Source organism: Psilocybe cubensis, chromosome 13 (assembly GCF_017499595.1).
Source record: "Psilocybe cubensis strain MGC-MH-2018 chromosome 13, whole genome shotgun sequence".
NCBI classification, from domain to species: Eukaryota; Fungi; Basidiomycota; class Agaricomycetes; order Agaricales; family Agrocybaceae; genus Psilocybe; species Psilocybe cubensis.
Window position 1 is genome coordinate 685,243 of NC_063011.1, and position 24,146 is coordinate 709,388.

The window sequence follows — 24,146 nt, forward strand, 5'->3', positions numbered from 1 at the left end:
CCTCCATTCATACCTTTCCTTTCCGAGGTGGAAGCAGGTCAAAGCGAAGGCAATCGAGGATATAAATATCCACATTCGAAGCGTGGGACTTTTTGCCAAGCCCCTTGAAATCCAGAAAGCATTGTTATTTAGGCCCAAACCTTCGCCCTTCATTTCTATATCCACTACCGTTCCACCTCGACCAATATCGCCGTTTTCCACAATTTCTGCTGGCGAAAGAGCAACAGTTCGCCTTTGCTGATTTATGGATGCCATAAAGGAGGACGGACTAACAACAGACGCAAACAAAGCGTATGGCGGCGTCGGCGATGCAGGGCCCAAAAGTTTAAGCCAGCAAGCATTCAAGGCTCCACCTCCATTCAACCCCCAACACCGCCAGCACGAGCAAGCTCGTTTCTTTCCTGGCGTCTCCGACTACGAGAAGGCTGGCGACCCTTCTTCAGCTATCATGCTCTCTCGCAGAAGAGGATCAGTTGTCGGCTTCGTACGCCGACACAGCGGCTACATTTTCATGTTCACAGTCTTGTTCATGTTCATGCAGCTAGGCTTCCACAATGGACAAAAGCACCATCCTCAGATGCAAAATATGGTTGTTCGAGATCCTGAAGATACCTGGACAACATCGCCTAGTAGTATCCTATCACCTCCAGAAGAGGAGAAGAAGCGGAAGAGTGTCATCGCAGAACACCCTATTCCAGGGCTTATGGAGGAGGCTGAGCTGAAATATCGGAAGAAACTTGGTGGTCAAAGCAAAACACTCAAGGCTGCCGTGGCGGAATACCGAAGACGATACAAGCGCGCCCCTCCGAAAGGTTTTGACGACTGGTGGGCGTTCACCCAGAAATACGACGTCAAGATGATAGACGAATACGACGGGCTCATTGAAGATTTGAAACCATTCTGGGATCTTTCTGGAGAGGAAATCCGACGACGTGCTGCCCAGGTTGGAGAGCTTCCTTCGATCGACCTGGTCCGGATACGCGACGGAATGGCAACTGTCATCAATGTCAATCCCAATTTCCACGATAGTGAAGTCAGCGCAAGGGCTCGCGGGTTCAAGAGTATGATTGGAAAGTTTATGACTACAGTGCGTCACCTTGTTCTATATGTTATGGCCACTCTTTGACGATAATTTAGCTTCCAGACATGGATTTCCCTATCAATGCCAAAGCAGAGGGTCGTGTGCTAGTTCCATGGGAGCATCGAAAGTATCCCAACTTGACGCTTCAGGATTCATCGAGTACGTGACTAACCTATGGCTAGATGAGTTTCTTCTGACAGTCATGAAGAGGGCGTACAAGCTATGCTGGGAGGACCTTTTAAACCTGACTGGGGTGATGATGGCAATGTGTGGGAGGCTTGGAGGCGCACATGCTCCCCCGACAGCTCTGCCCGCCGTCTCCTCTCGTCTCTGCGAGCCAACGCCAACGTTCCAGTCAAAAATCACCTTGCCTCCAAAGATCTTTCTCCCGGCTCCGACTTTTCTTTCGTAGAAACCACATCTTCATCCGAGGACTATTGCGAAACGCCTTACGCGCACTACACCCAAGGCCACTTTTTCTCAGATTGGCGATCTATACCCGTCCTGTACCCTGTCTTTAGCCCCGCCAAAGCTCGCGGGTTCATGGACATCCGTATCCCCAGTCACTATTACTATGGTAGCACGAAGCGATACACGTACGGCTGGGACTCTGTCAACCTTGAGCTCAACGAGATCGACGTCATGGAGGTCCCTTGGGAGGAAAAGATCGACAAAATTTTCTGGCGTGGGGCAACGACCGGTGGCGGGAGCCATCCACCTGGTTTTGCGCCCCAGTATCAGCGCCACAGGTTCTTACGCATGGCCTCTGACACGTCGAATGCGTCGAAAGTGATTACATTCGCTGACCCACCAACTGCAGGCGTTCATTGGGTTTCAGCCGCTGTGCCTATTGGGACTCTGAACGAGGAGATCATGGACGCGGCATTTGTCAAGTCTGTCTCTGCGAACAGCTACCCTGGTGGTCAGAAAGCGCTCGAGGCGGACCACCGTTTTGGCGACTCTGTACCACTGGGTAGACATTGGGCGTATAAATATCTCATTGATATGGACGGAATGAGTTACAGTGGCCGATTTATGGCCTTCCTTGCTAGCGACAGCGTGCCTATTAAATCAACTGTGTATGACGAATTCTTCACAGATTGGATCCAACCTTGGTATGTCTCTTTTATTGGTTTCCTTCAGAGCATACTTTAATGATCGCTTTAAATTACTTATTCTAGGGTACACTTTATCCCCTTGTCGTCATCATACAAGGAAATATACAACATCCATGCATATTTCTCTGGTGCTACTCAATCCACCTTGCGTGCTGTGAACTCCACGTCTGCCGAACTTCCTCCAGACCAGCGTAGATCCATTGAAGGTGACAAACGCCTACGACGAATCGCGCGTGCTGGGAAACGATGGAAGCAGACAATCGGAAGGACGCTAGACATGGAAGGTAATTCGCCTCATATACATTCTCATTGAAGTTTCGATTAACATTTTTTGTTAGCTTATGTATATAGACTATGCCTCGAGTGGGCACGATTGTGGGCTGACGATCGTGACTCTATGAACTTTTCCCTCTAAAGCCAATTAGGCCAAATCCTCATAATCATTTTAAACCCATCGCATCCCATCATACACAACTCAATGCAACACTGAAACTGAAACACTCCAAGTACAGTAGTGTCCTGGACGCTTTTTGTTAATTGCGCATATCTTTAACACCCTTTCAGCGATCTTTCCTTTTCGTCCACGTCGCTCCTTTCCTATCACTTCATGATGTTTCAGCACTCTGTCTTTCTTTTTCTATGGGGGTGTTTCGTTGTATGTATAACTATCGTAGTCACAAGGTCAGTTTTATAGTAATAGATAATCATATACAACACGTTGCAACGTGTCTATTTATCCATCCATTATTCTCCGATTGACAAATGTTTTCTTCCTCCGCGTCGTTTTCTGGTTACGTGCGTCTCTGTTGTTATTTTGATTCGAAGTACTGATCACTTTACATCGCCAGACCATTTCAACGGAGCATCTTCATGCTCACTTTATCATCTTTTTATCCTGATATCATTGCAGATCAATCAGAAGACCGAGAACATTCATATTCAACTGTATCAATTCACAATTATGTCTGTCAAGATTGTGATATGGCTGTTCCAGTCAATATCAATACTTAAATCCTCGTTTCGTCATGCCCTAGACTAATAGCAACAGTCTGTCTGTTTATAGGTCGAGCCTTGACGCCTAGATTTCTCTGAAAGTTATATCCACTCATCCATCGATTCCACCCAGACACGTTGCAAGCGCGTGTTCATTCTATCCCCGGATGATTCTCAGTACCGAGGTGGTACTTTGTATCATTAGGTCCACCTCTGCCCTTCTTTAGCCAGTGCGCGGCGACTACAAAAAGGCTCAGATGGAGGTCGATCATAGACAAGGCTCTTCTCCGCGGTTTGCTTTTACACCTTGCGAAATACTGTAAACTCTATACCCCTGCCTATCGATCTTCAGTTTTCTATCAGATATGTATGCACCATCACCCCGCATGCCGCTGAGCAGAGGGCCCTCTCCTGTTCCAGGCGCCCAACCTTACTATAACCCAAACATTGGCAGACCTATCAGTAGGGGTCCATCACCTGTGCCATCAAGTGTGGCGCCTCAGGGATACTATGGAACTCCCGCTTCTCCTTACGGCGCACCGATTACCAGGCCGATTAGCAGAGGTCCATCTCCCAACCCATACAGCACTTCTCCAGTTGCTGGTGGCTTCCAGGTCGAGAAGCGTGCCAAGTCTCCTAACCCTTACGGACGACCTGCGCCTGCTGAGCCGGTCGCTGTCGCGTACCGCGACGAGCTGGTGTACCGAGACCAAGTCTCGGCCTTGATAGCAGCAAAAGATCGTCAAATCGCGGCAACGGGGCGCATTCCTGTTGACGCCTCACAACTTTCGCTTTTCTTCCGGGCTAAGGTGAGACTTCCCGCTTTTCAATTCCTTTCAAATAGTGCCAGTTTGCTGAAGGATCAATGTCGTTGATTGTATTGGTTTTGGGTTTACCATAGGACGGTATCACGTACTCGCTCGACTTCCCGGTCGATACAGGTTACACTACGCCTCCGGCTCTTGACGTTTTAATTTCCATCTGCAAGCCTAAGCCCCGTCAGATGTCAGACTATGATGGGTACAGAGATCGAGAGGGTCTCGCGTACCCGCTTGGCCTCCCACACACTACCTCCCTGGAAATCTCGAACTATCCCGTGTTGGATGCCATCCGCAGTTCTCTCTTTCCTGTGCTCCCACCTGGACAATACCTCACAGCTGTGAGGGACAGTCTGGACGTAGCCATCACTGGCAGCCATATTGCGAAGAGCTATCCGGCGCATCAACGTCAGGATAACAGGGCGGCGACACTCATTGTGACCCTTCCTGTTCGATACCGTGGTGGTGCCATCGTAATTAGCGATCATGATGGACGAGAGGAGAGGTTCTTGGGGAACGGTGGCAAGCCTACTGATATCGAATGGGTGGCTTTCCGCTCTGACTCAGCGTATGCCATTGAGCCTGTGCAGAACGGATGCATGATCACCATTTCTTATGCGGTGTTTATCAAGTCTTTCGGTCCTACAACTCCAACTGTGGATACCTTGATGACTCCTAGTGACAACTTCTTCGATTTGCTTTCACCAATATTAAATGGGTCACGGGGAAGAAGTATTGCCTTTCTCTTGAATCATGACTATGTAGTCGAGCCTGCGGAAGCTGTAGCTAACTCCATTGTTCCTCAGGTTCGTGTCTTTGTTATTTTGAACGCGCAAACCCTGACTCCTCTACCTTTTAGCTGAAGGGCGGAGACGCTCTTCTTTACGACGCCTTCAAATTCCACAAGGTCTCTCCGGAGCTGCACTGGACGGCGGGTGGTTTCATTTGGCCAGTAGACCACACCCTCGAATCCTTTGGAGACGAGCCTGAAGCGAACACGAATCCCATCAAGAATATGCCAGCTGCATATGGTCGGACGCCATTTGGTGCTGTCAATGCACCACGGGGGACTGTTCCGCCAGTTCGGGGAGCATTTGGCCCTTACCCTGACCCAAATGTTAGCGATGATGATATCGATGGACTGCGTGCCAAAGTTCAAGCCAGCGGTGGTGTCACCCTTGCAGAGGCAAATATCACACTTCTTACTGATGCTAAGAACCCTGCCCCCAGCGTGGGTCGCGAACGTGTGTACTTCATCTCTAATGGTGAATTGGAAAAGCTCGTCGTCAATGTCCTGCTTGTCGTCTACATTCCCTGAACTTAGTTGTACGTTAAATTTTTCTCACTCTTTTTTACTGGGGCGCTAGCGCTCAACGGTCGCCCTTCGTAGACATCTTTGTACAAAACACATATGATTTGAAGTCTGGGGTGTTATTTTCTACCATTGAAACATCATGCATTACTGAGGAATAAAACATGTCGATGAGAGGCAGAGACTCAAAGTCGTCATTACTATTTGGTTAAATCTCCGACCATCTCCGACGCGTATTTGTTCCGAGAGCAATCATTGAGTGATGCTTTTGGTTATGACTCGGAACTATCATTGGAACTTCAACGTATTTCGGCCACACTCCGTCAGTATATGGACAGTCAAATGCATCTTCGTACATAAATTCCCTCAGTAAACATGATCTGAGGAAGATGAGAGATCGATCTACATGAGGCTTATGTTAATCTCATCTCGCAGTCATTTGGCTGGAAAAAAGTCCCAAGTATGTTCATCTCTTCCATAAATTAAGACGGCTTTCGAACTTTGACTTGTTTGAAGATCGATTCCAAAAAACCTCGGACCTTAGGTGTCCATATCTGGTAGAGAACCCTGAACTTGACTTGCACGAATCTCGAAAGGGTTGATTGGCGAGTTGGTCATTTGTAAATTCTCCGAAACCGGCATTGTTACAAAAGCTCGTATCTTGTCAATCGATCTCTGGACCCTTTCACATTATCAGCAATGTACTCCTCGCCCATAAACAATCGTAGTAGACCTAGTTCTCCAAACCCACCTTACGGACATGCTTCTCCTCCCAATGGACCTGCTGGGTACCCAGGATACTACGGCGCTCCTGCTCCGTATGGTGCGCCGATTGGGGGACCGATGAGCAGCGGGCCTCCTCCAAATCCCCAGAACGCTTCCCCTGCAGCTGGATTCCATGTTGAAAAAAGAGCCAAGTCCCCCAATCCTTATGGTCAACCTGTTACTACTGGCGTGTACGCACCAGCACCCCGCGCGCCCATTAGCGGCGGCTCACCGCCCGTCCAACAATACTACAATCAGCCCACTGGTGGACCCCACAGCAGAGGACCGTCTCCTGCCCCGCCTGGTATGGCGCCTCGCCCTCTTAGTCAGAATTTTGATGGTCAAGGGTACTATGGTGCACCCTCTGCTTACGGTGCACCGATCGGGAGATCCGCGTCGCCAAACCCACATGATGCCTCCAGCGGATTCCAAGTTGAGAAGAGGGCAAAATCACCCAATCCTTATGGAAGACCTCCTACCGCACAACCAGAAGCAAATGCTTACCGGGATGAAATGGTGTATCGAGAGCAAATTTCAGCTTTGTTGGCCGCCAAAAGCCATCAGACTGCAATCACTGGACGTATTCCTATTGACCCTACTCAGCTCTCTCTTTTCTTCCGAGGCAAAGTAAGCATTTCAGAACTGACCCTGTTGTTACGGCGCATCTTATTCCCGTGTTCAGGATGGGATTTCCTATTCCCTCGACTTCCCAATTGATACCGGATACTCTGCACCTCCCACATTAGACGTGCTGGTGTCCATCTGCAGGCCTAAACGAGAGAGGGAAGCTCTCACTTATCCCCCTGGCCTTCGACATACGACAACGTTGGAAATATCGAATCACCCCGTTCTCGAAACCATTCGCAACATCCTGTTCTCCAAGTTCCCAGATGGTCACTATCTGACAGCCGTAAGGGATAGTCTGGATGTAGCTATCACTGGAAGCTACGTCTCAAAGAATTCTCCGGCGCATTTACGTCAGGACAACAGAGTAGCTACCCTCCTTCTCACGCTGCCTGTGGCGTACCGTGGTGGTGCAATTGTCGTCACTGACAAAGAGGGCAGGGAAGAGAAATTCCTAGGAAATGGAGGTAAACCGACTGAGATCGAGTGGGTTGCCTTCCGACCCGATTCAACTTATGCCGTCGAGCCCGTGCAAAATGGATGCATGATCACAATTTCCTACGCACTATATCTTAAAACGTCTGGCGTAGCAAATCCGACGGTAGATAATTTGGTGACACCCAGCGACAAATTCTTCAATTTACTCTCACCGATCCTAAACAACAATCGGGGACGAAGCATTGGTTTCCTTCTGGGTAATGATTACAATGTTGACCCTTCAGAGGTCGTGGCCAACTCGCTAATTCCTCAGGTTAGTTTGTTCCTTCGCGCTAATTGCATGGAATCATTGACACAAAATTATCGTCTTCTTTCTGATTAATAGCTCAAAGGCGGAGACGCCCTATTGTACGAAGCGTTCAAACTACATAAATTGTCCCCTCAATTGCGATGGCATGCTGGCGGATTTGTTTGGCCAGCTGACCAGACACTTGAGTCATTTGGAGACGAAGACGAGGTTGATGCCCGGCCAATGGCAAATATGCCCGCCCCGCTTGGCAGACCGCTGTTCGGTGGTCCAAACGCGCAAGGAGGTGACGACTTACGAGCCAAGGTCCAAAGCAGCGGTGGTGTCCCTCTGGCAGAAGCCAGCATTATCTTGATCACTGATCCAAAAGAGCATGCGCCAGTCGTCGGCCGTGAGCGTGTTTTCTTTGTTTCAAAGGGCGAGTTGGAGAAGCTGGTGGTGAATGTCTTGCTTGTGGTTTACATCCCTTGATGATGGGCGATTATACGCCTGCCCACACTTGCCAAAAGGTAATTCATGTATCACCTTTAGTGGGCTCTCTTTCTAAAGACAACATTGTGCATCTTGAACAACAATTGTACTAATATATTTAATTCTAATGAGTGAATACAATGAAGTTTCTTAAATGCCGAGCGGCAATGTAGCGGAGTATGAGCATAATTCACACGTCTCTACTGATCGGAGTGCGAAATGGAGTCAGAAACAACTGGTGCACGAGCCCTACCTCGACTGCATCGTTCAACTTGTTCTTGCAGTTGTGCCTCCGCCGACCATCCATTATCCTGCCAGCTAAATGTTAATGCTGAATTTATGCCTCTTCAACCAAGTAAGTTTTACTGTAAATCAATATCTGTTCTACTCCTTTCTTATCTGTACTCTTTTCTTTTCATTTTTTGTCATGGAAGTGAATTTGGATTTTAATGGCTCCTGGTTGACCTGGGCCCTATTGAAAATATCCCCCGCCTCTTCCTAGGCATTTTAAGAGTCTATTGGCCAATCATGGATATTGGAACTAGTTGGCTTTCTGGACAATGGCTGAAATGTTGAGAAAGGGACGTGTCTTGGCAAACATCTTGGCCAGCGCTTGCTCGCTTTCGGTACAATCTTTAGGCATAAATCTTCATCCTTCATAGGTGGGACATGTCCGAGTTCACTGCCCATATGGTTAGCCTTCGATCTTTTACCACCTTTTCCATTGATTGACGTCTTTTCTCAAGCCTGTTCTACAGATGCTGCAATGCAATGAGTACTGGGAACTTAATAATAATAGCTTCAAGTCACATAGAAAGGCTATTACAGAACGAGAATTGGAGGGCAGATGCATTAAACTCTGACCAATAGCTCCCATCCTTGTGGGATCGGCCATATGCACGACCCGAACTATCCTTCACGTGGGATATCCAACGGTTATTTTTACAAAATTTCATACATATGCGCATTGCTTCTACAGGCGTCACCTCAAAATCGTCTTCTTTCTCCTTCTTCTGTGGCGTCCCTGCCCATATGACCTGATTACGACCACAAGCTAGTTTCGTTGCTAATAAACCTGTGGATATTTTCTCTCGCCCCTCATTCACGAACACCCATACCCCAACTGTGGCACCCATGACGATCAACGAAAAACAGAAGGACGATCGACCTCTATCTAATGGTAGTGATCGAGTGGAATCATTGGAAGATCTTGTACTGGACAATGATTCTGGAGAAATTAATGAACTTGCTGTAGTGGCTGAAGGAGAGGAAAGGACAACATGGTTCGTTTGGATTCTGGTAATGTGCTCGACTATATCGGGTCTGTTATTCGGTGAGTAGAATTGATACCTTGACCTTGACGATGCTGATAATGTCTCTCAGGATACGACACTGGAGTTATATCTGGTGCTTTGGTTACAATAGGTTCAGACCTTGGACCTGATGTTCTATCAAACAGTCAAAAGGTGTGTTTTCATCATAGTCGTAGGTGCTCCTTACTTGTGGGAGAGGGAAATTTACCACCAAATTCATAACATGGAGCATCGCCGATGACATAACTGAACGGACTGTTCTTAGGAATTAATTACCTCTTCAACGACTTTGGGCGCCCTGTTAGGTGGTCTTGTGGCCGGTGTCCTTTCCGACTGGACAGGACGTCGGCCCGTATTGGGCATAGCAGATGTTATTTTTATTGGAGGGGCAGTCGCGCAGGCGGTGTGTCACGACGTTTGGAGTATGGTGCGCATTATCCCCTTTCGACGACGCGTGTTGTTCCCTTTTCTAACCCCCTATTCAGATTGGAGGTCGTTTTTTGATTGGAATCGGAGTCGGGCTTGCAGCATGTATCGCGCCTCTTTATATTCAGGAACTGTCGCCGACGCGTCTTCGTGGTCGTATGGTCGTTCTAAAGTCGGTTTCTCAAGGCTTTAAGACGCCTGTAATTCTAATGAAGCTGTAGCGTCGTCATGATCACTCTAGGACAAGTTATCGCCTATGGAATAGGCGCAGGATTCACTCATGTACATGGTGGGTGGAGGTGGATGGTTGGCCTCGGTGCGGTACCAGCAGGAATCCAGATCGCGTTTTTGTTTTTCTTGCCTGAAAGTCGTACGTATACTCTTATTTAGAAAATATGTGCAAAATCGATACTCAATTTCTTTTGCAGCGCGAATTCTACTTCGAAGAGGGAACCATGAAGCAGCACATGCCGTTATGACCAAGATTTACGCATTTGCTAAGCCAGAGGAGGTTGATCTCAAAGTAATGTGTTTCCCTTACCTTGTCTTATTGCAATGAAGTTGAATGAACCATCTGTGTTAGGTGAAAGTTCTTCAGGCTGCTGTCAAGAGAAGCATTGAAATCACACAAACGACAACGTTCTTCCACCGATTCAAATCAATGATCATGAATCCAATCAACAGACGAGCGCTTGGTGTGTACATACCTCTCTCAAAAGTTGAAAACTTTCTAAACGTGCCCATTCAGTCGTTGGCTGTGGAATGCAAGCTTTCCAACAATTATGTGGTTTCAACACGCTCATGTATTACTCTGCGACTTTGTTCAAGGAGATCGGATTCGACCAGCCCACAGCGGTCGGACTTATCGTCTCCGGTACTAACTTTATCTTCACACTGGTCGCCCTGAAGTGGATAGACAAAATCGGCCGCAGAAATATCATGATCTGGAGTGCACCTGGTATGATATTTGGCCTGACGCTTGCCAGCATCTCTTTCTTCTGTGGGTGTCTTCTGTTTTAAATTACGAGGGTCCTGTCTGATCTTATCTTTACGACAGATATGACCAAGAAAACCAATGGAAACCTAATCGATGGCACACAGTATTCGACTACCTGGTCCGCTCTTGTCCTCCTCTCGATGATTCTGTTCGTTGCGTCGTACGCGACAGGTCTGGGAAACGTACCTTGGCAACAAGGCGAACTCTTCTCTCTAGAGGGTCGGTCCATCCTACTTAGTTGTGTTTCGTTCATTTTGCTGACATTGCGGCATTATTTATTCTCTTTTTTTTAAAAAAAAAATTGGATATAAAATATTCAGTTAGAGGAATCGGTACCTCACTCGCAACCGCGACGAACTGGGCTGGAAATCTGATCATCGGTTCGACCTATCTATCGCTCATGGCCAAAATTACACCCTCAGGTGCGTTTGGGTTCTACGCTGGGCTCTGTCTCCTTGGCTGGATCTTTGTGCTGTGCTGCTTCCCCGAGACGGCCGGACTGAGCTTGGAGGAGGTCAAGATGGTGTTCAGGAATGGGTTCGGGATTAGAGAGAGCAAACGACTACGGCTTGTGAAGCAGGATATCAAGGCCCGTGAGAAGATGAGGAAGGAGGGCGGTGTTAAAGCTTGACGCTCATTATGACGCAAACCAAAATCTGGATTGCATACTTTAACGACATACCAAGATGAACGCAATGACATTGCCTGAGCCCGTGTAGTGTGACAAAACAAGAAAGTAAGTAAGTTATACATTTAAATTTACGTTGAGTTCAGATTTTGGTTGCGGTCCAGAAAGCAGCGTGATAGACGTAACCAAGCAAACTTTTGGCATTGTTGGTATAGGTGGTGTCAATCGTGGTTTCATTCTGCAAAATAGTCAGCTACAGGGGTTTATGCTGAATGTAATAATCCTCACGGAGATCTCAAAACCTATTTTCCGTGCAAGAGCCTTAACTTCCTCCATGTCTAATTCCACTGAGGGGTCGTTTGAGTTGTTGTTTTCCCAGTGCCATAGCAACGGCCCGACATTGATCCAGACGCCTCCTGGCGCCAAAATTTCGTGGAGAATGCGTAGATAGTTGACGATATTTTTGGCCTTGATTGTTTATTGTCAACATCCAGGAAAAGATATGTAGAAAGCTGAAACTGACAGTATCGATGAAGAAGCAAGTGAGTATTGCATTCCATTGTCCCTTTTGGTCTGGATTGGCGAAGATCTCTTCGAAATCGCCTGGGCAATACATGAGCTTGTGAAGGCCAAATTATGATGGTTTACCTACCAGCAACTAGCGAAAAGTCTGAACCGGCTGGCAGATCGGACGGCCGGACGTCTGGAATTGATATGGCTTGGAGTATCGACTCGCGGTTAGGAGCGTTGGAGAACGAGTGAACGTATGGGTAAAAGGTGTGTTGTTTGACTTGGTCAGTCCTAATTCAGGTATTAGTTTTGCTTGTTATGGAATGAAAATAGCCTTTACTTGTTCAAGATGAAATACGACGCCAGAAGCATGTAGTGAGAGAATTCGTTCGCCTGGCAGGCAAAGCCTGCACTAAACCGTTAGCGTGGGCACGTAAAGACGCTGAGAACGTACCCATTTGAGCGACATCAAATGACAGACGCCCAAGGCCAGACCCGGGTACCAGCACTCTCAAATTGCGTCTAAAAGCGCCCAAATAAGCAAGGCATGTAGTAATCGAGTTTCCACCTACCTTTCTTCTGGCGGAACTTTCGCAAAATGCTTCACGAGAGCGTCTTTGATCGGCTTATAACACACTTCCCGTTCCGACCTTCCCTGAAGCATGACTAGAGATGAGAAACCTTTAGCAACAGAATGCAGAACGCCACACCTCTTCACTCCAATCGCGCACGAGTTGTTTCAGAGTACTTCGCAATTTGTCCATGTCTGCTTCTGTCGGCCGGTATTTTCCTCTCGTGGGCCCACTATTGGAGTGCGAGTGTCCAGGTTGCGGCTGCGCGTGCGAGTGGGAGTGTGAATGGGAGTGCGATGTTCCTGTCTTTCATGAATTAGAGAAATATCAGCGGACCGAGACGGGGCAACTCACCGGCATCATGACTATGCGAGTGAGGCGCAGGTTCGGAATGGTCCTCGTCGTCGTCTATTTCGTGGCCGAAGATCCTTGGATCATCTACCATTTGGTGCAGAAAGTCGGCATTGGCGATGATGGCTTTGTCGACGGCCTCGAGTTTTTCCTTGTATCCCAAACCCTCCAAAAGGTCTTGATCGGCCTTGGGCAAGATATAGACGTCTTTCCTTCGACGGTTGTTTGCAGATAACTAGAGAGATAGCTCGGCGATAAGAGAAATCCACAGATTAGATTATATACACGAGACGCTTACTGTGAATTGGGCATAGTTATTGAATGTGCTGATCACATTGGCGAAATGCCTTTGCTCTGAAAAGCCGATTGGGGTTAGTGATGGCCTGAATGTCGAGGATCGATAAGACACACCTTCCTCGATGTCTTCTATACTTGGATCCATGTCTCCTCCCAGTATTCGTCCGGCGATAATTATTGTAGACGGTGAGAAAGAGCAATACCAATACGACTTAACCGACGAAGATATAATCAGAAAGAAAGAGTCTTGAGAAGTTGCATTCAACTTACCCCAAGGCGGTCACAAACAACACGCAAACACGGTGACGGGAACTCGTAATTCGCTGTATTGATTCACTTCCGCATCACATTCAATGGACGTAGTAATCTAGCTTGTTACGGAATCTAAAACGGAGTACTGTTAGTGACGTATTCGTCGAAATCTTAAATGACTGGAAATTTGTTGATGCAACGCTGCTGGTGTGACTTTAGTCCTGGCCTCAGGTAGATCGTAACTCGCATTTTATAGGATAATTCGTCAAACCGGGAAATAATGGGAAATAAGGAGGTTTATAAAACTTGTGTAGCTGCCTCCCGAGTCCCTAGCATTGGAAATGCTGTTGAATGCATAACGTCCATCAGCCTCAGTGGCCCTTGAACTCCTGTTCGGCATCGGTTATTTCAAGTTCTGAATTTTTTAGAGGTAGAATTGCTGATAAGGATACAAATACAGAAAGTGTAGCTCTGGCAGACAAAGACCGTCGTTCTTGAAGTTGAATTGAGTTGACTCCTCAAGGAAGCTCAAGACGGTGCGTCTTGAAGCTTGGACACGCGTCGGCACGCTGCCGACGCGCGGGTTGTGATGTTTGGTTATGCTTGGCTAGTGCTTTGAGGTGTTCTATTGGGTTTGCATATTGGTCCACAACTATACCTCTCTACCACTCCCAAAGCTCTCAGACGTGCCTACAAACTATCTGTTGCTTCAAACTATAAACAATGGTATGTATCAATTTGAACTTTTTTTGGTTGCAGACTTTGATTCATGTGTACCAGGCTCGTAATGAGGAGAAAGCACAATCAATGTTGTACCGGTTCAGAGAGGCTCAGGCAGCCGAGTTGGGTCTCGGTACAAGAGCAGACCGGAGGCCTCGTATGGCTAGCGCGTGCAAGAGCTTAAGGGACTGTGAGCGCTGGAGAGGAGAAATTCTGCGGGAGATCAGCAGGAAAGTATCAAAGATTCAGGATGGTGTGTGTCACAACCTTCGCTTCGTTAAAAGCTCGAGCTAACCATTGTATTGAACGAAATCATCAATACAGCTGGCCTGACGGACTACGAAGTCCGTGATTTGAACGATGAGATCAACAAGCTCATGCGAGAAAAACGGCATTGGGAGAACCAAATTGTCGCGTTGGGTGGTGCAAATTATCGACGAAATGTAGCCATGTTAGATGACGATGGAAAGGAAGTGCCCGGTACAAAGGGATATAAGTGCGTTGTGTCATATCTGTCCCTTGTCTCTCGGTTATAAACGTGATTCTAGATACTTTGGACGCGCCAAAGACTTGCCTGGTGTTCGTGAATTGTTCCAAAGTCGCAAAAATGAAGAGGAGGAGGAAAACCAAGCCCTCGCTTTCTACAAGAAGTTCATGAATCAGGGGCCGGCCTATTATGGCGACCTTGATGAAGAAGATGGAAAGCTGCTGGAGTACGAACGGAAAGCCGAGGAGGAAGGTACGCCTCATCTTCGCTAATTCAGTCAAGCATCACATAGCTCATCATAGCATCATGTTAGACTGGGAAGAAGCATTCCTCGATCTTCGCGAAATACTTGATCTTCCATCTGACACACCAACACCTAAAATTCCACGTCCAGACGCGGCAACACATGCTACTTCATCTGACTCTCAAAATCAATCCGCAGCGTCATCGAAAAGAAAAGCTGCGTCTGAGGATGTCGATATGGACACAAGTGGCGATGATACCAAGAAAGTCAAGACTGTCGTTGCTGCAAAGGGTACCCCTGCTGTTGAACCCTCATCTGCCGCCGAGATGTCACGGATGCACGCCCAAGCCGCGGCGGCATATATACCGTTCCTCGACGTCGAGCACCTACTTCCTCCCAAACTGCCGACGCACAGTGAAATGGAAGGCGTCCTATTGACTTTACGCAAGAAAGCCCTTGTTGACGAATATTTCGGCGATGCTTCATAATTTTTATGTATTTTTGTTTTCGATTGTACGAAACCCGACTTGTTGTGATTCTGATGCTGACATCGTTCCTACGTATAGTATATCCATCACATGGCTTGGAAGTACTCTCAAGCCGGCCAGGAGGTCGCTATACTGCATACACCAAATCTGTGGTCAATTCACATGTACGGGCCGGCTGAGAGACGTGTGGACCAAAAGGGTTTTGAAGACACCTCCTTTACTGTGCAAAACAGAAAGACGATAGCTACGTCCAACCTGTGATCTGATCTATTGCCAGGATTTTTTTGAATCATGCTCCAAAAGACTTTGTGCTTCTGTACTTCAGAAAGCAGATCGTCTAGGAAAAATACATTGGTGGCCCAACGCGATATTTGGTAGTTGCAGGAGCAATTTCTCACTGAACTTCACATCTATTCGGTTAATCGCAGTACCCCGTTCAACATCATATGGTGCCGAATGTGACACATGATGTTTGACGGTGGGAGGCATACATAGCCTTTTGAGATTTTGAAGATCGTAAGGTTGGGGGTTCCAATCTAAAAGAGATGGACAAGAGATTGAGGTCGGATTGTAAGTTAATCTCTTCAGGAAGGGAGGCAATCCTTACTTCAACTCATCGCATGCGACGATGGCGTGAGTTAAGGTATTGAGTTTTTGCCAGAGATCATCAGTGCGCTTTCCATCTTCGAACACATCCACGATAATTAAACCGTCTGATATATTGTCCACACACTGGGAATATGTCGGAAAGGCACGCTCGTTGAAGAAGTCAACGAATGCCTGAGTAGGCTGTACACAGTCAATATCATTCTACCGCCAAAATATCCGTTTATCTCGAACTCCTGCCAGACACCGTTGCCATTCGCGAGATGAGTATATAGACCTGGAGCGGGTGAAAAATAAGCCAAAGATATTGTGAAGCATGGGGAGCACTGGGAAGTGGGAAGCAACCGAATACGGCCTGAAATCGCGTCGACAAGGTACTCATGAGTCAAGGAGAAACTTTACATAGTGAATGGCAGCGTAATTAAATAAGAAAAATCAATTGAAGCTACTCACAAGCCTACATAGCGGTGATCAAATTATTCGGAGTCCGTCTTTTGTCCGTCTCCAATTCATAAGTTCAACCTTGTCGGAAACCACCTAAAACATGCTTTGACGACAAATTGAACCATTTTAAAACACCGGCGGAAAAGCTCGTCTCTGACGTGTATTTGGCCAGATTTCAATAGAAGTGAGTTCACCGTATTACCCCCAAACCTTGACCAGTGACCTGTGTTTGCTTTAACAGTCTTGAACGACAAGTTTGCAGTTTTGTGGCGACTCTATTTTCGCTCATCACATGTGTCCGAACTCTTTAAACTCAGAAGGAATAGATGTCTGCCCCTGCCTGTGAGACGACTTTTTGTTCGGAACAATACCATAATCTGGGTACTTGGCTGATAAACCGTCTTCTAGATCTCTTTCACGAGTGGGGATATGGCTTCGTTGTGTAACATCTGACCATTTTACTCGCGTTTGGCATGATTTGGGGCGCTGATACTATAGGCAAGCCCACCCACCATCCAAAACGTATCATCCACTCGGATAAAGAAGTTTCTCAAATGTCTCTTCTCTGATCTGTGGGCCTATACCATATACCTCATCTTACGTCGAAGAAGCCAAATGTCCACAGAAAGAGAGGTTCGAGTCAGTATCGAGGCACTGGAAACCAAAGAGACCAAAGAACGAGCGGCAAGGCAATGTGCTAGCAATGTCGAGTTTCATCGCTACATCTAACGCAGGAGCTACACCTTCCACACTTGGCAGACCATGATAACCATTCTGGGCGTACTTCGAAGACTGTCTTTTTACCTCTCAAGGGCGATCATGTATCTCTTACCGGCTCTGAAATAGCAATTTTGTCTTCGAATGGCTCCTGAATGGCGACAGAGAACCTTCTCTAGTCCCGTATGATTCGGAGATTTTGGACATGCACATGACGGAGGCTATCTCAAGGCAATCATGACTTTCTTTCTCAAACATATGCAGACGACTTTTCAGTATCATACAGGATGAAGTTTTCGGCGATATTTTGTACCCAGGAGGCCGTTGTTTCAGAGACGTAGATTTTGCTTGATTTCAAGTTCATGCACCATGGTCGCGCGGCGCCGCTCTACTTTAGCCTTCGATCTTAGGATCAGCGTCAAACCTTCAAACTATGGGAAACACATACAGGTTAGTGTCAATAAATTGAATTCCCGAGATTCCCGGATACCATGACGGAAATTCTTCTCCAAATCGTGTCTCTCTTCCCTCCTAGGAAACTGTGGTGCGTTGTGCAGTCTTGATGATTTCGAGAATTTATCTGTGCTCCACGGCTTTTGTATACCTATTTTCTGCAGAACTTTACGGTACATGAATTACCTGCTTAGTATATGCGAGTTGTTGACATTTTATGCACAGGAAAACAACACTTGTGAACCGAGATCTGACGATCTCTCATCGAATTTGTGATAAATTACCCAACCATTCCGTGTTTGTGCTGTGGACACTTATAACTTTTAGCTTTCAAGGATTGAATAATAATCACACTCTAGGGTACCCTGATCTTATCCTTTGCTATTCGTATTCTGGCCCAGAAACGAGAAAAAATCAAAAGTCTTGGCTGTGATACCGATCCTAAATTGTGTAGCTACTTTGGGGTGCATCTTGCTCTCACTGTATACTTGAGTGAGTCCTGTCCGTTCGGATAGACTAATACCCACTCTCAGGAGGCTCTCATCGTCGAGAACTATCAAATGTCCGCCGATCGAATGGTTTCAATTCAAACCAGATCTCACAAGTAACAGTCGAAGCGGAGGATGCTGTACATAGTCACTTCTTTTCCTGGCAGAAAAGATGATCTCCTACCTCTTCACGCACACGTGGATCGGTAGCAACACTTTATAACTGGAGGTCATCCCAACTCGAATGGATATTCTTCTCTGCTCTCCCTTCTGTACTCGAATTACTACACGACCATGGGCTACACGACCGATGAAGCGACTTTGATCCCCTCTTATAGGATGTCGACATCGACTCCACCCAAAACAATGCCCTTGGATCTGGTTCCATCACCACTCAGACCTTACCTGGAGCTTATCAGGCTCGAGAAGGTTGGACTAGTACTCCCTAACCGTTCATTACCGTCCTAATATGCTCCCTTCCGCAACAGCCTACTGGGACTATTCTCATGTTTTGGCCTTTTGGTGAGTAATCAAGTACTATGTCAAGTCTGGCACTTATTCCGGGCCCGGACCTAGCTTGGGGTCTCACCATGGCCGCGTTCAATGTACATCTCCCTGTCAAAACTTATGGGATTGAACTTTTTAAATGCTTAACCGGGGCATTTATATTGAGAAGCTCTGCTTGTACGGTAAACGATATCTTTGATCGCCATGTTGACGCGGGAGTAGGTAAGTACGCCTAATCCAATCGCTATACTATAAAATCTAAAAGTTTGATTCCTGCTAAGAACGCACAAGGAATAGGCCAATTCCAGGTGGCCGCATATCGGTTCTTGCGGCTACAGTCTTCTTATTCTTTCAATACATCGTCGGCATTGCATTTTTCTACTGCACCGTTAAGCATACGGCGTGAGTACTTATATATTTCCAGGGTTGCCCACTCTGACTTGATGATACTTCTGAAAGCCTTTGGGTTGCCCTTTTTCAATTATTACCGTTGTATGAATGTGTTCCAACGTTCTGAATGCGCTTTCTGATCGACGGCATAGATTTATGGTCTACCCTATGCTTAAACGTTATACACACTGGCCTCAAGCTTGGCTAGGCTTCGCCATGAATTTTGGATTTATTACAGCATGGATATCGACTACCAAAAGTATTGATACTATACTTCTCCTGACATCTATTATGGCATGTTGGTGGTGAGCCTCTTATTTTTTTATAAGAAAAGTGGCGGTTCCTCAATTGTGTTCTCACCTTTCAGTTGGACAATGTTATATGGTGCGTAGCAACAAAAACAAATATAGACGCTAGAGCCAATAAGAATAAATCAGACACGGTATATGCATGCCAAGACCTGAAAGACGACCTGAAGATGGGCGTTCGCTCAACTGCCATTTTGTTTGGCGACTGGATACGACCTCTTCTAGTTTGTTGTGGCCTAGGCTTCTTGTCACTGTTGACTTTTGCGGGCTGGCTGAACCACCAAGGCCATGCGTACTTTATTGTTTCAATAGGAGGAGCAAGCCTACATCTTATCTGGCAGTACATGACCGTATGTCTGGATGATCCTAATAGTTGCTGGTGTGAGTGTTAGATCCAAATTTTTTGAGGGTTTATTGCGGAGCTAACGCAGATGTAATGCACCAGTGAATTTTAATCGAAATGGACAACTTGGATGGATCATTTGGGCAGGCTTAATAATCGATTATTTGCAATTATCGATGTCAATACACATCATGTAGTAATTAATTTTTAAATTGCCCACTGGTCCCAGTGTTAAAACGAACAGTTTGGTGTCAAAGGACTCTGAAGTGCTGGGTTCAACAACTTACCAATCGTGGAAAAGTTCCGACTGAAACTCGGTAGACACTTTAAGCCTGAAGCTAGCAGTATTCCGTGTTGATATAAAACTTGAGACGTTTTGATAATTACATAGTAGACGCGCATTATGGGCTGTGCAAGAAGGCATGACTAAGAGCATAGGCCAGGCCGGAAAGCTGTCACGCCGTAAATGTAACGCACTTCCGTACACATAAGGGCTCTTGGCACAGATGGTAGCGCGCACGCTTCGCATTGTATGCAATTGCGTGAGGTCGTGGGTTCAATTCCCACAGTGTCCATTGTTTTTATGTTTCTTGTCGAGGCTAAACAACTCGAGATCAATTAATTTTTTTTAACAACCCAAACTTACCCCCTTTATTGACGCTGAGTATGTAGGAGAGACAAACATGAAAATCTAATTTTGTAGGGCTCTACAATGATCTCGTAATTTATTGAGTCTGCAGTGCTAGGGGTTGATCTGGACTCATCCACAAAGCCAAAACACGTGTTCCCTGTAGTGAGTCCACTACGCACAGACCAACTAGTGCTACTGACAACTCTTCCAGTACTTACATGAGGCATAGTTGACGCTATCCACTGTTCTGGCAACAGTCTTTTTTCTTAATGATACCTCAGTCCCCCAGCAATTCTCTTCTGTACTGAATCCGAATTTGCCACTCTTTCTGACGAGCCTCAAAATTTTGCAAGGAGCTCGAAAACATTAAGCAGAAAACGCGTTTGTTCGGCTTCGTGTGGAAAAGGTCGACCGTTTGCATCGCCGTGAGATGCAATACAGCATCGTGTGTGAGTCTATCTCACGCCCGTGAGACTAGGTTTCACGCCTGTGACATTGATTTCACCGAGATTTCACTCCTTGGGTTTCGATGGAGGTATAATATTTTCTAGTTCGATGTTGTGGATTCCAAGCTAATTCCTCTTCACCACAAATACTTGAAGGAAACGCAAGTCTACAGGACAAGGAAGATATTTCTCGATCATATTTCTTAGGTCATGCTAGCCACAACCTTGTAAAATATCGATCGACGCAACCGACGCCGTATGTAAATGATCATCAGTAGGTTCATTTTACCCAGTGTTTCTAACTTATACTATACCGCAGCCCTCACGGTTAGTACACCCAACTTCTTTGTTAATTTAATATCGTACAATTTACAATTCAACTATACTACATATTACTCCTCTTCAAACCACGGCTCTATCAGATCGATATCGATATTATAGTCGACACTCCGATCGCATTCATCTTTAAAAGATTTGTAATATACCTCTCGTAAATTGAGAATTAGGCGAGGGCCAGCGATTGCAGGCCAGGCGGCAGTGATGGTATACGTGATTTGTATAGCTAGCATCTTCATTGCGTGTTGTTAATCAGCCCAGTTTTCACATACAGGCAAATGCGAAAGAAGACTTACGGGCAACGATGCCATCGCAACGATAGACGCGATAAGAAACGTCACCGTACTATCAGAAAATATATATGAATAAATGCAATCACAAACAAAGAGACCGAGATAAAAGGCTCACAAGAAAGGGAAAACAATGCTGTCGCGAAACAGTATGGTTCCCAATGAGTGCGGAGGCTGGAGTTTACATTTTGGAACGCTCTTTTGCAAGCGATAATAGTGTAGCCCGCGGTACAGAGACAGCGTAAACAAAAGGGATTCAAACAAGACAATAATTATAGGTGCAACAAAGATAAAGTTCCTCTTCGGAACGCGCAGACATATGTGAATACCGGGAGATGGGTCGGGCATAGCTAAGGTTAACAGATACGTTCAAAATCTTCGCATGGAGGAAGTTTTGCAATGCAGGGGCTTACTGTAGGCTAAAACATCAGTGGAAATGAACATCGTAAGCGCGGATACGATCTCCACTGCGAATCCAGAAATGAGGAGAATGATTATCTTGCGCTTATGACTGTACATGCTAGAGATCCGATACATCATAATCCCTTGAGTATAAACGGAGCATTAATGGGCAGGTGCTGGCAACTGGTATTGAAAAAGAACTCACCGTGCATGCAAAATAATGGAATAATCATCGCATAGCCTTGTATTCGAAGAAAAAGCTGATAGTCGTGGCCTACAGTATTCCTGTGAAAAACAAGAAAATGTGTTTGTGGGAGAACAACATACAGCTGAAGAGAGAAGGGAGGTTAGAGGTCAGAAAGTCAGAAACAACTAGCAAATATGTAAAAGCTCGCTCACCTCTGTTTGATCAACAAAGAAACCCCAGATTACGTACTGAACGTCAACATCGACTTGTAATATTCGGACAAAGGTTGATTGTACCTTGTTAACGCTGTAGAATGAATACCCCATGATGGCTTTTGGATGATTAATCATATTTGTGCAGGAATGAAAACGAGTCGCGTACCATATCCATAGCTGAGTGCCCTTGGAATTCGTTTTCTGCCTTCAGCTAAGAGCGGCAATACATTGATTGAGACGATCTTACAGTTGACCAGCAACCGCCACGTATCGAGTCTGTCCCATAATGAATGTCATGTAAATAGTTTCATCCACGCAAATTGCCACAACATACCATGAAAAAGAGGATTTTGACAAGATTCCATCCTCCGGGGTGTTTCTAGTACAAGAAACGAACGTTGGAGTGAATGTGCAAGGACAGAATAAGAGGCGTGCACACCCATATCATTTCAACCTGTATGAACAAGGTTATGAAACGTCATACCAACTCGCCAGTCACTCAGCGACTGAAAGCTACGCACTTCGTCGGATAATGTTGTTACTGCACCATTACGGAATCAGTTCTAAAGCCCAGTCCACTCGATAGATAGATATTCAACGCACAGTGATCATAGACGAGACAACATGCTGTGGCCACTGCATAGAACAGAAAAGAGAGTCAACAACTTATCCCCGGGTTTATATCGCTCGCTATAATGCATCACCTGTAAAATACGCCTGGGTGCGATTTGTCAACAACACATTTACGACTGTCGGATGCTTCGTCAACGTCGAGAGCACGACACCGAGCTTGGCCATAGCGCGACGCAAGCTGTGTCGGACTGACGGTGGTTGTGTGGTGGGAGAAGTCGAGAGAGACAACCAAACCCGAGGCTCTCTTTGCGACACCTTTCCCCACGTTTAGCCGCTTGCGAGCGGGGTGAACCCTATGGGTTCGGCCAATGTTTCGCGTTTCAAGAGTGCCTGAACGGTTCCGGGGAAAGCAATTGAGCATGTCAGGCAAGTTGTCAAGGGTCTGCTTGGGTGACGCTCATGCATTACGAACAAACTGGCGAGTAAGCTTACGGCGCGTCGAAAAGTCTGCCACACTGTCGGAGCCCTGATCCTCTTGTTCCACATGCTGAATTAATAACGCGCGGCAAGCGAGGCGAGAAACCGGATTCTGACGCAACATCAAGTAGTAAACGTTGTCAGGGTTAATAACATAGCAGCGCCTCGTTCAAGTTGAAAATCTCCAGGTGAGGGAATGTGTTACGATTGCCATTGCCAATACTGAGTAACCGGAGCCGGCGACAAAGTCGCAATATTGATTAAAACTCCGCTTGAACGTCGCAGTTAAGATTTGGGAGTAACGTTCATCCGGTGTCATACTAAAGACGACCTCGGCCGCTCGTGTGAATACAAAAGTATGTCATGCAGCAGCTAACATATCCATGGGCTCCTGATTGGAGGTGTGTCTTTGGTACTTACGACTCGAGACCGTACAAGTCAAGCCTCCAAAAGCAATGCCAAATATTGATCGCCGCATTGTGCCGACTCCCATCATGACTTCGCTTCGATCTCAGAACTTCATAATCGTCCACTCTGATCACGACCTCCCCTGTTTATTTTCTAGGACAGGGTTACGAGCGCTAGTGATTCTCAATCACATTGTAACTCTTAAAATTTTGCATTCGCATCCGCTGGGTTATAACAACATTTTCGGCATCCACTGAATTCGAACTAAATTCTGTAATATTACAGGCCTCGTCTCGACCGACCAGCAAAGTTTCACTCAGATTAAGTGGTTATTTATTGACAGAAGTACCCAACATGGCTAATTTCATTCTAAAATCAAACGTCAGGTTCAACACTTGCAAAAAAACTGTTACGATGGATAACATACAATGCCCCCGCAGCATGTAGAGATCTTTCCGAAAAGCGAGCAATCCGAATTACCGGAAATGCAGTCAACTTTACGAGGGATAAATTAGCGCCCAGTGAGGGTATTTGCATTAATAAATGGATACTCACTTCCGGTCAACCCAGAAGGATTGGCGGTCTGGACAACGACATTACAACACGCGGGCTGGCACGATTCCGGGGCCGCAGCCACAAACGCAGAGAAGAACGGGAGAGCAGCGAGAGCGAGAGCGACGGAGGACGTAAACTTCATCTTGGGTGGGTAGGCT

General features: G+C 46.4%; 8 protein-coding genes and 1 non-coding gene across 9 annotated transcripts; 6 read left to right on the forward strand and 3 right to left on the reverse strand.

The window, feature by feature from the left end:
* Window positions 1-244: 244 nt before the first annotated feature.
* On the forward strand, window positions 245-2,614 carry JR316_0012951 (Beta-1,2-xylosyltransferase 1; the record flags this gene model as incomplete). Its single annotated transcript, XM_047898569.1, has 5 exons — window positions 245-1,087; window positions 1,138-1,240; window positions 1,290-2,196; window positions 2,263-2,483; window positions 2,538-2,614. 5 exons carry the CDS (start codon window positions 245-247, stop codon window positions 2,612-2,614), a joined length of 2,151 nt encoding a protein of 716 aa, XP_047742117.1.
* Window positions 2,615-3,557: 943 nt separating this feature from the next.
* On the forward strand, window positions 3,558-5,328 carry JR316_0012952 (uncharacterized protein; the record flags this gene model as incomplete). Its single annotated transcript, XM_047898570.1, has 3 exons — window positions 3,558-4,001; window positions 4,094-4,816; window positions 4,870-5,328. 3 exons carry the CDS (start codon window positions 3,558-3,560, stop codon window positions 5,326-5,328), a joined length of 1,626 nt encoding a protein of 541 aa, XP_047742118.1.
* A 693-nt stretch (window positions 5,329-6,021) lies between these two features.
* Window positions 6,022-7,927, forward strand: JR316_0012953 (uncharacterized protein; the record flags this gene model as incomplete). Its single annotated transcript, XM_047898571.1, has 3 exons — window positions 6,022-6,714; window positions 6,770-7,462; window positions 7,535-7,927. 3 exons carry the CDS (start codon window positions 6,022-6,024, stop codon window positions 7,925-7,927), a joined length of 1,779 nt encoding a protein of 592 aa, XP_047742119.1.
* Window positions 7,928-9,061: 1,134 nt separating this feature from the next.
* On the forward strand, window positions 9,062-11,294 carry JR316_0012954 (Myo-inositol transporter 1; the record flags this gene model as incomplete). Its single annotated transcript, XM_047898572.1, has 10 exons — window positions 9,062-9,260; window positions 9,311-9,393; window positions 9,506-9,667; window positions 9,726-9,838; window positions 9,888-10,036; window positions 10,095-10,189; window positions 10,250-10,361; window positions 10,415-10,666; window positions 10,724-10,882; window positions 10,984-11,294. The coding sequence occupies 10 exons, from the start codon at window positions 9,062-9,064 to the stop codon at window positions 11,292-11,294; spliced, it is 1,635 nt and encodes a 544-aa protein (XP_047742120.1).
* A 139-nt stretch (window positions 11,295-11,433) lies between these two features.
* On the reverse strand, window positions 11,434-13,166 carry JR316_0012955 (Carnosine N-methyltransferase; the record flags this gene model as incomplete). The annotated part of the gene is made up of 11 exons (XM_047898573.1): window positions 11,434-11,529; window positions 11,580-11,759; window positions 11,815-11,894; window positions 11,944-12,092; window positions 12,142-12,208; window positions 12,256-12,323; window positions 12,374-12,456; window positions 12,512-12,675; window positions 12,728-12,959; window positions 13,023-13,078; window positions 13,136-13,166. 11 exons carry the CDS (start codon window positions 13,164-13,166, stop codon window positions 11,434-11,436), a joined length of 1,206 nt encoding a protein of 401 aa, XP_047742121.1.
* An 830-nt stretch (window positions 13,167-13,996) lies between these two features.
* On the forward strand, window positions 13,997-15,212 carry JR316_0012956 (Pre-mRNA-splicing factor ISY1; the record flags this gene model as incomplete). Its single annotated transcript, XM_047898574.1, has 5 exons — window positions 13,997-13,999; window positions 14,054-14,246; window positions 14,318-14,489; window positions 14,542-14,732; window positions 14,794-15,212. 5 exons carry the CDS (start codon window positions 13,997-13,999, stop codon window positions 15,210-15,212), a joined length of 978 nt encoding a protein of 325 aa, XP_047742122.1.
* Window positions 15,213-19,959: 4,747 nt separating this feature from the next.
* On the forward strand, window positions 19,960-20,043 carry JR316_0012957. The gene has a single exon. It is a non-coding gene; the product is annotated as a tRNA-Ala (tRNA).
* Window positions 20,044-20,937: 894 nt separating this feature from the next.
* Window positions 20,938-22,773, reverse strand: JR316_0012958 (uncharacterized protein; the record flags this gene model as incomplete). Its single annotated transcript, XM_047898575.1, has 13 exons — window positions 20,938-21,114; window positions 21,178-21,226; window positions 21,290-21,521; window positions 21,585-21,716; window positions 21,779-21,902; window positions 21,973-22,091; window positions 22,142-22,161; window positions 22,223-22,251; window positions 22,310-22,354; window positions 22,415-22,429; window positions 22,497-22,516; window positions 22,579-22,611; window positions 22,680-22,773. 13 exons carry the CDS (start codon window positions 22,771-22,773, stop codon window positions 20,938-20,940), a joined length of 1,089 nt encoding a protein of 362 aa, XP_047742123.1.
* Window positions 22,774-23,766: 993 nt separating this feature from the next.
* On the reverse strand, window positions 23,767-24,130 carry JR316_0012959 (uncharacterized protein; the record flags this gene model as incomplete). The annotated part of the gene is made up of 3 exons (XM_047898576.1): window positions 23,767-23,802; window positions 23,861-23,928; window positions 23,989-24,130. 3 exons carry the CDS (start codon window positions 24,128-24,130, stop codon window positions 23,767-23,769), a joined length of 246 nt encoding a protein of 81 aa, XP_047742124.1.
* Window positions 24,131-24,146: the final 16 nt, after the last annotated feature.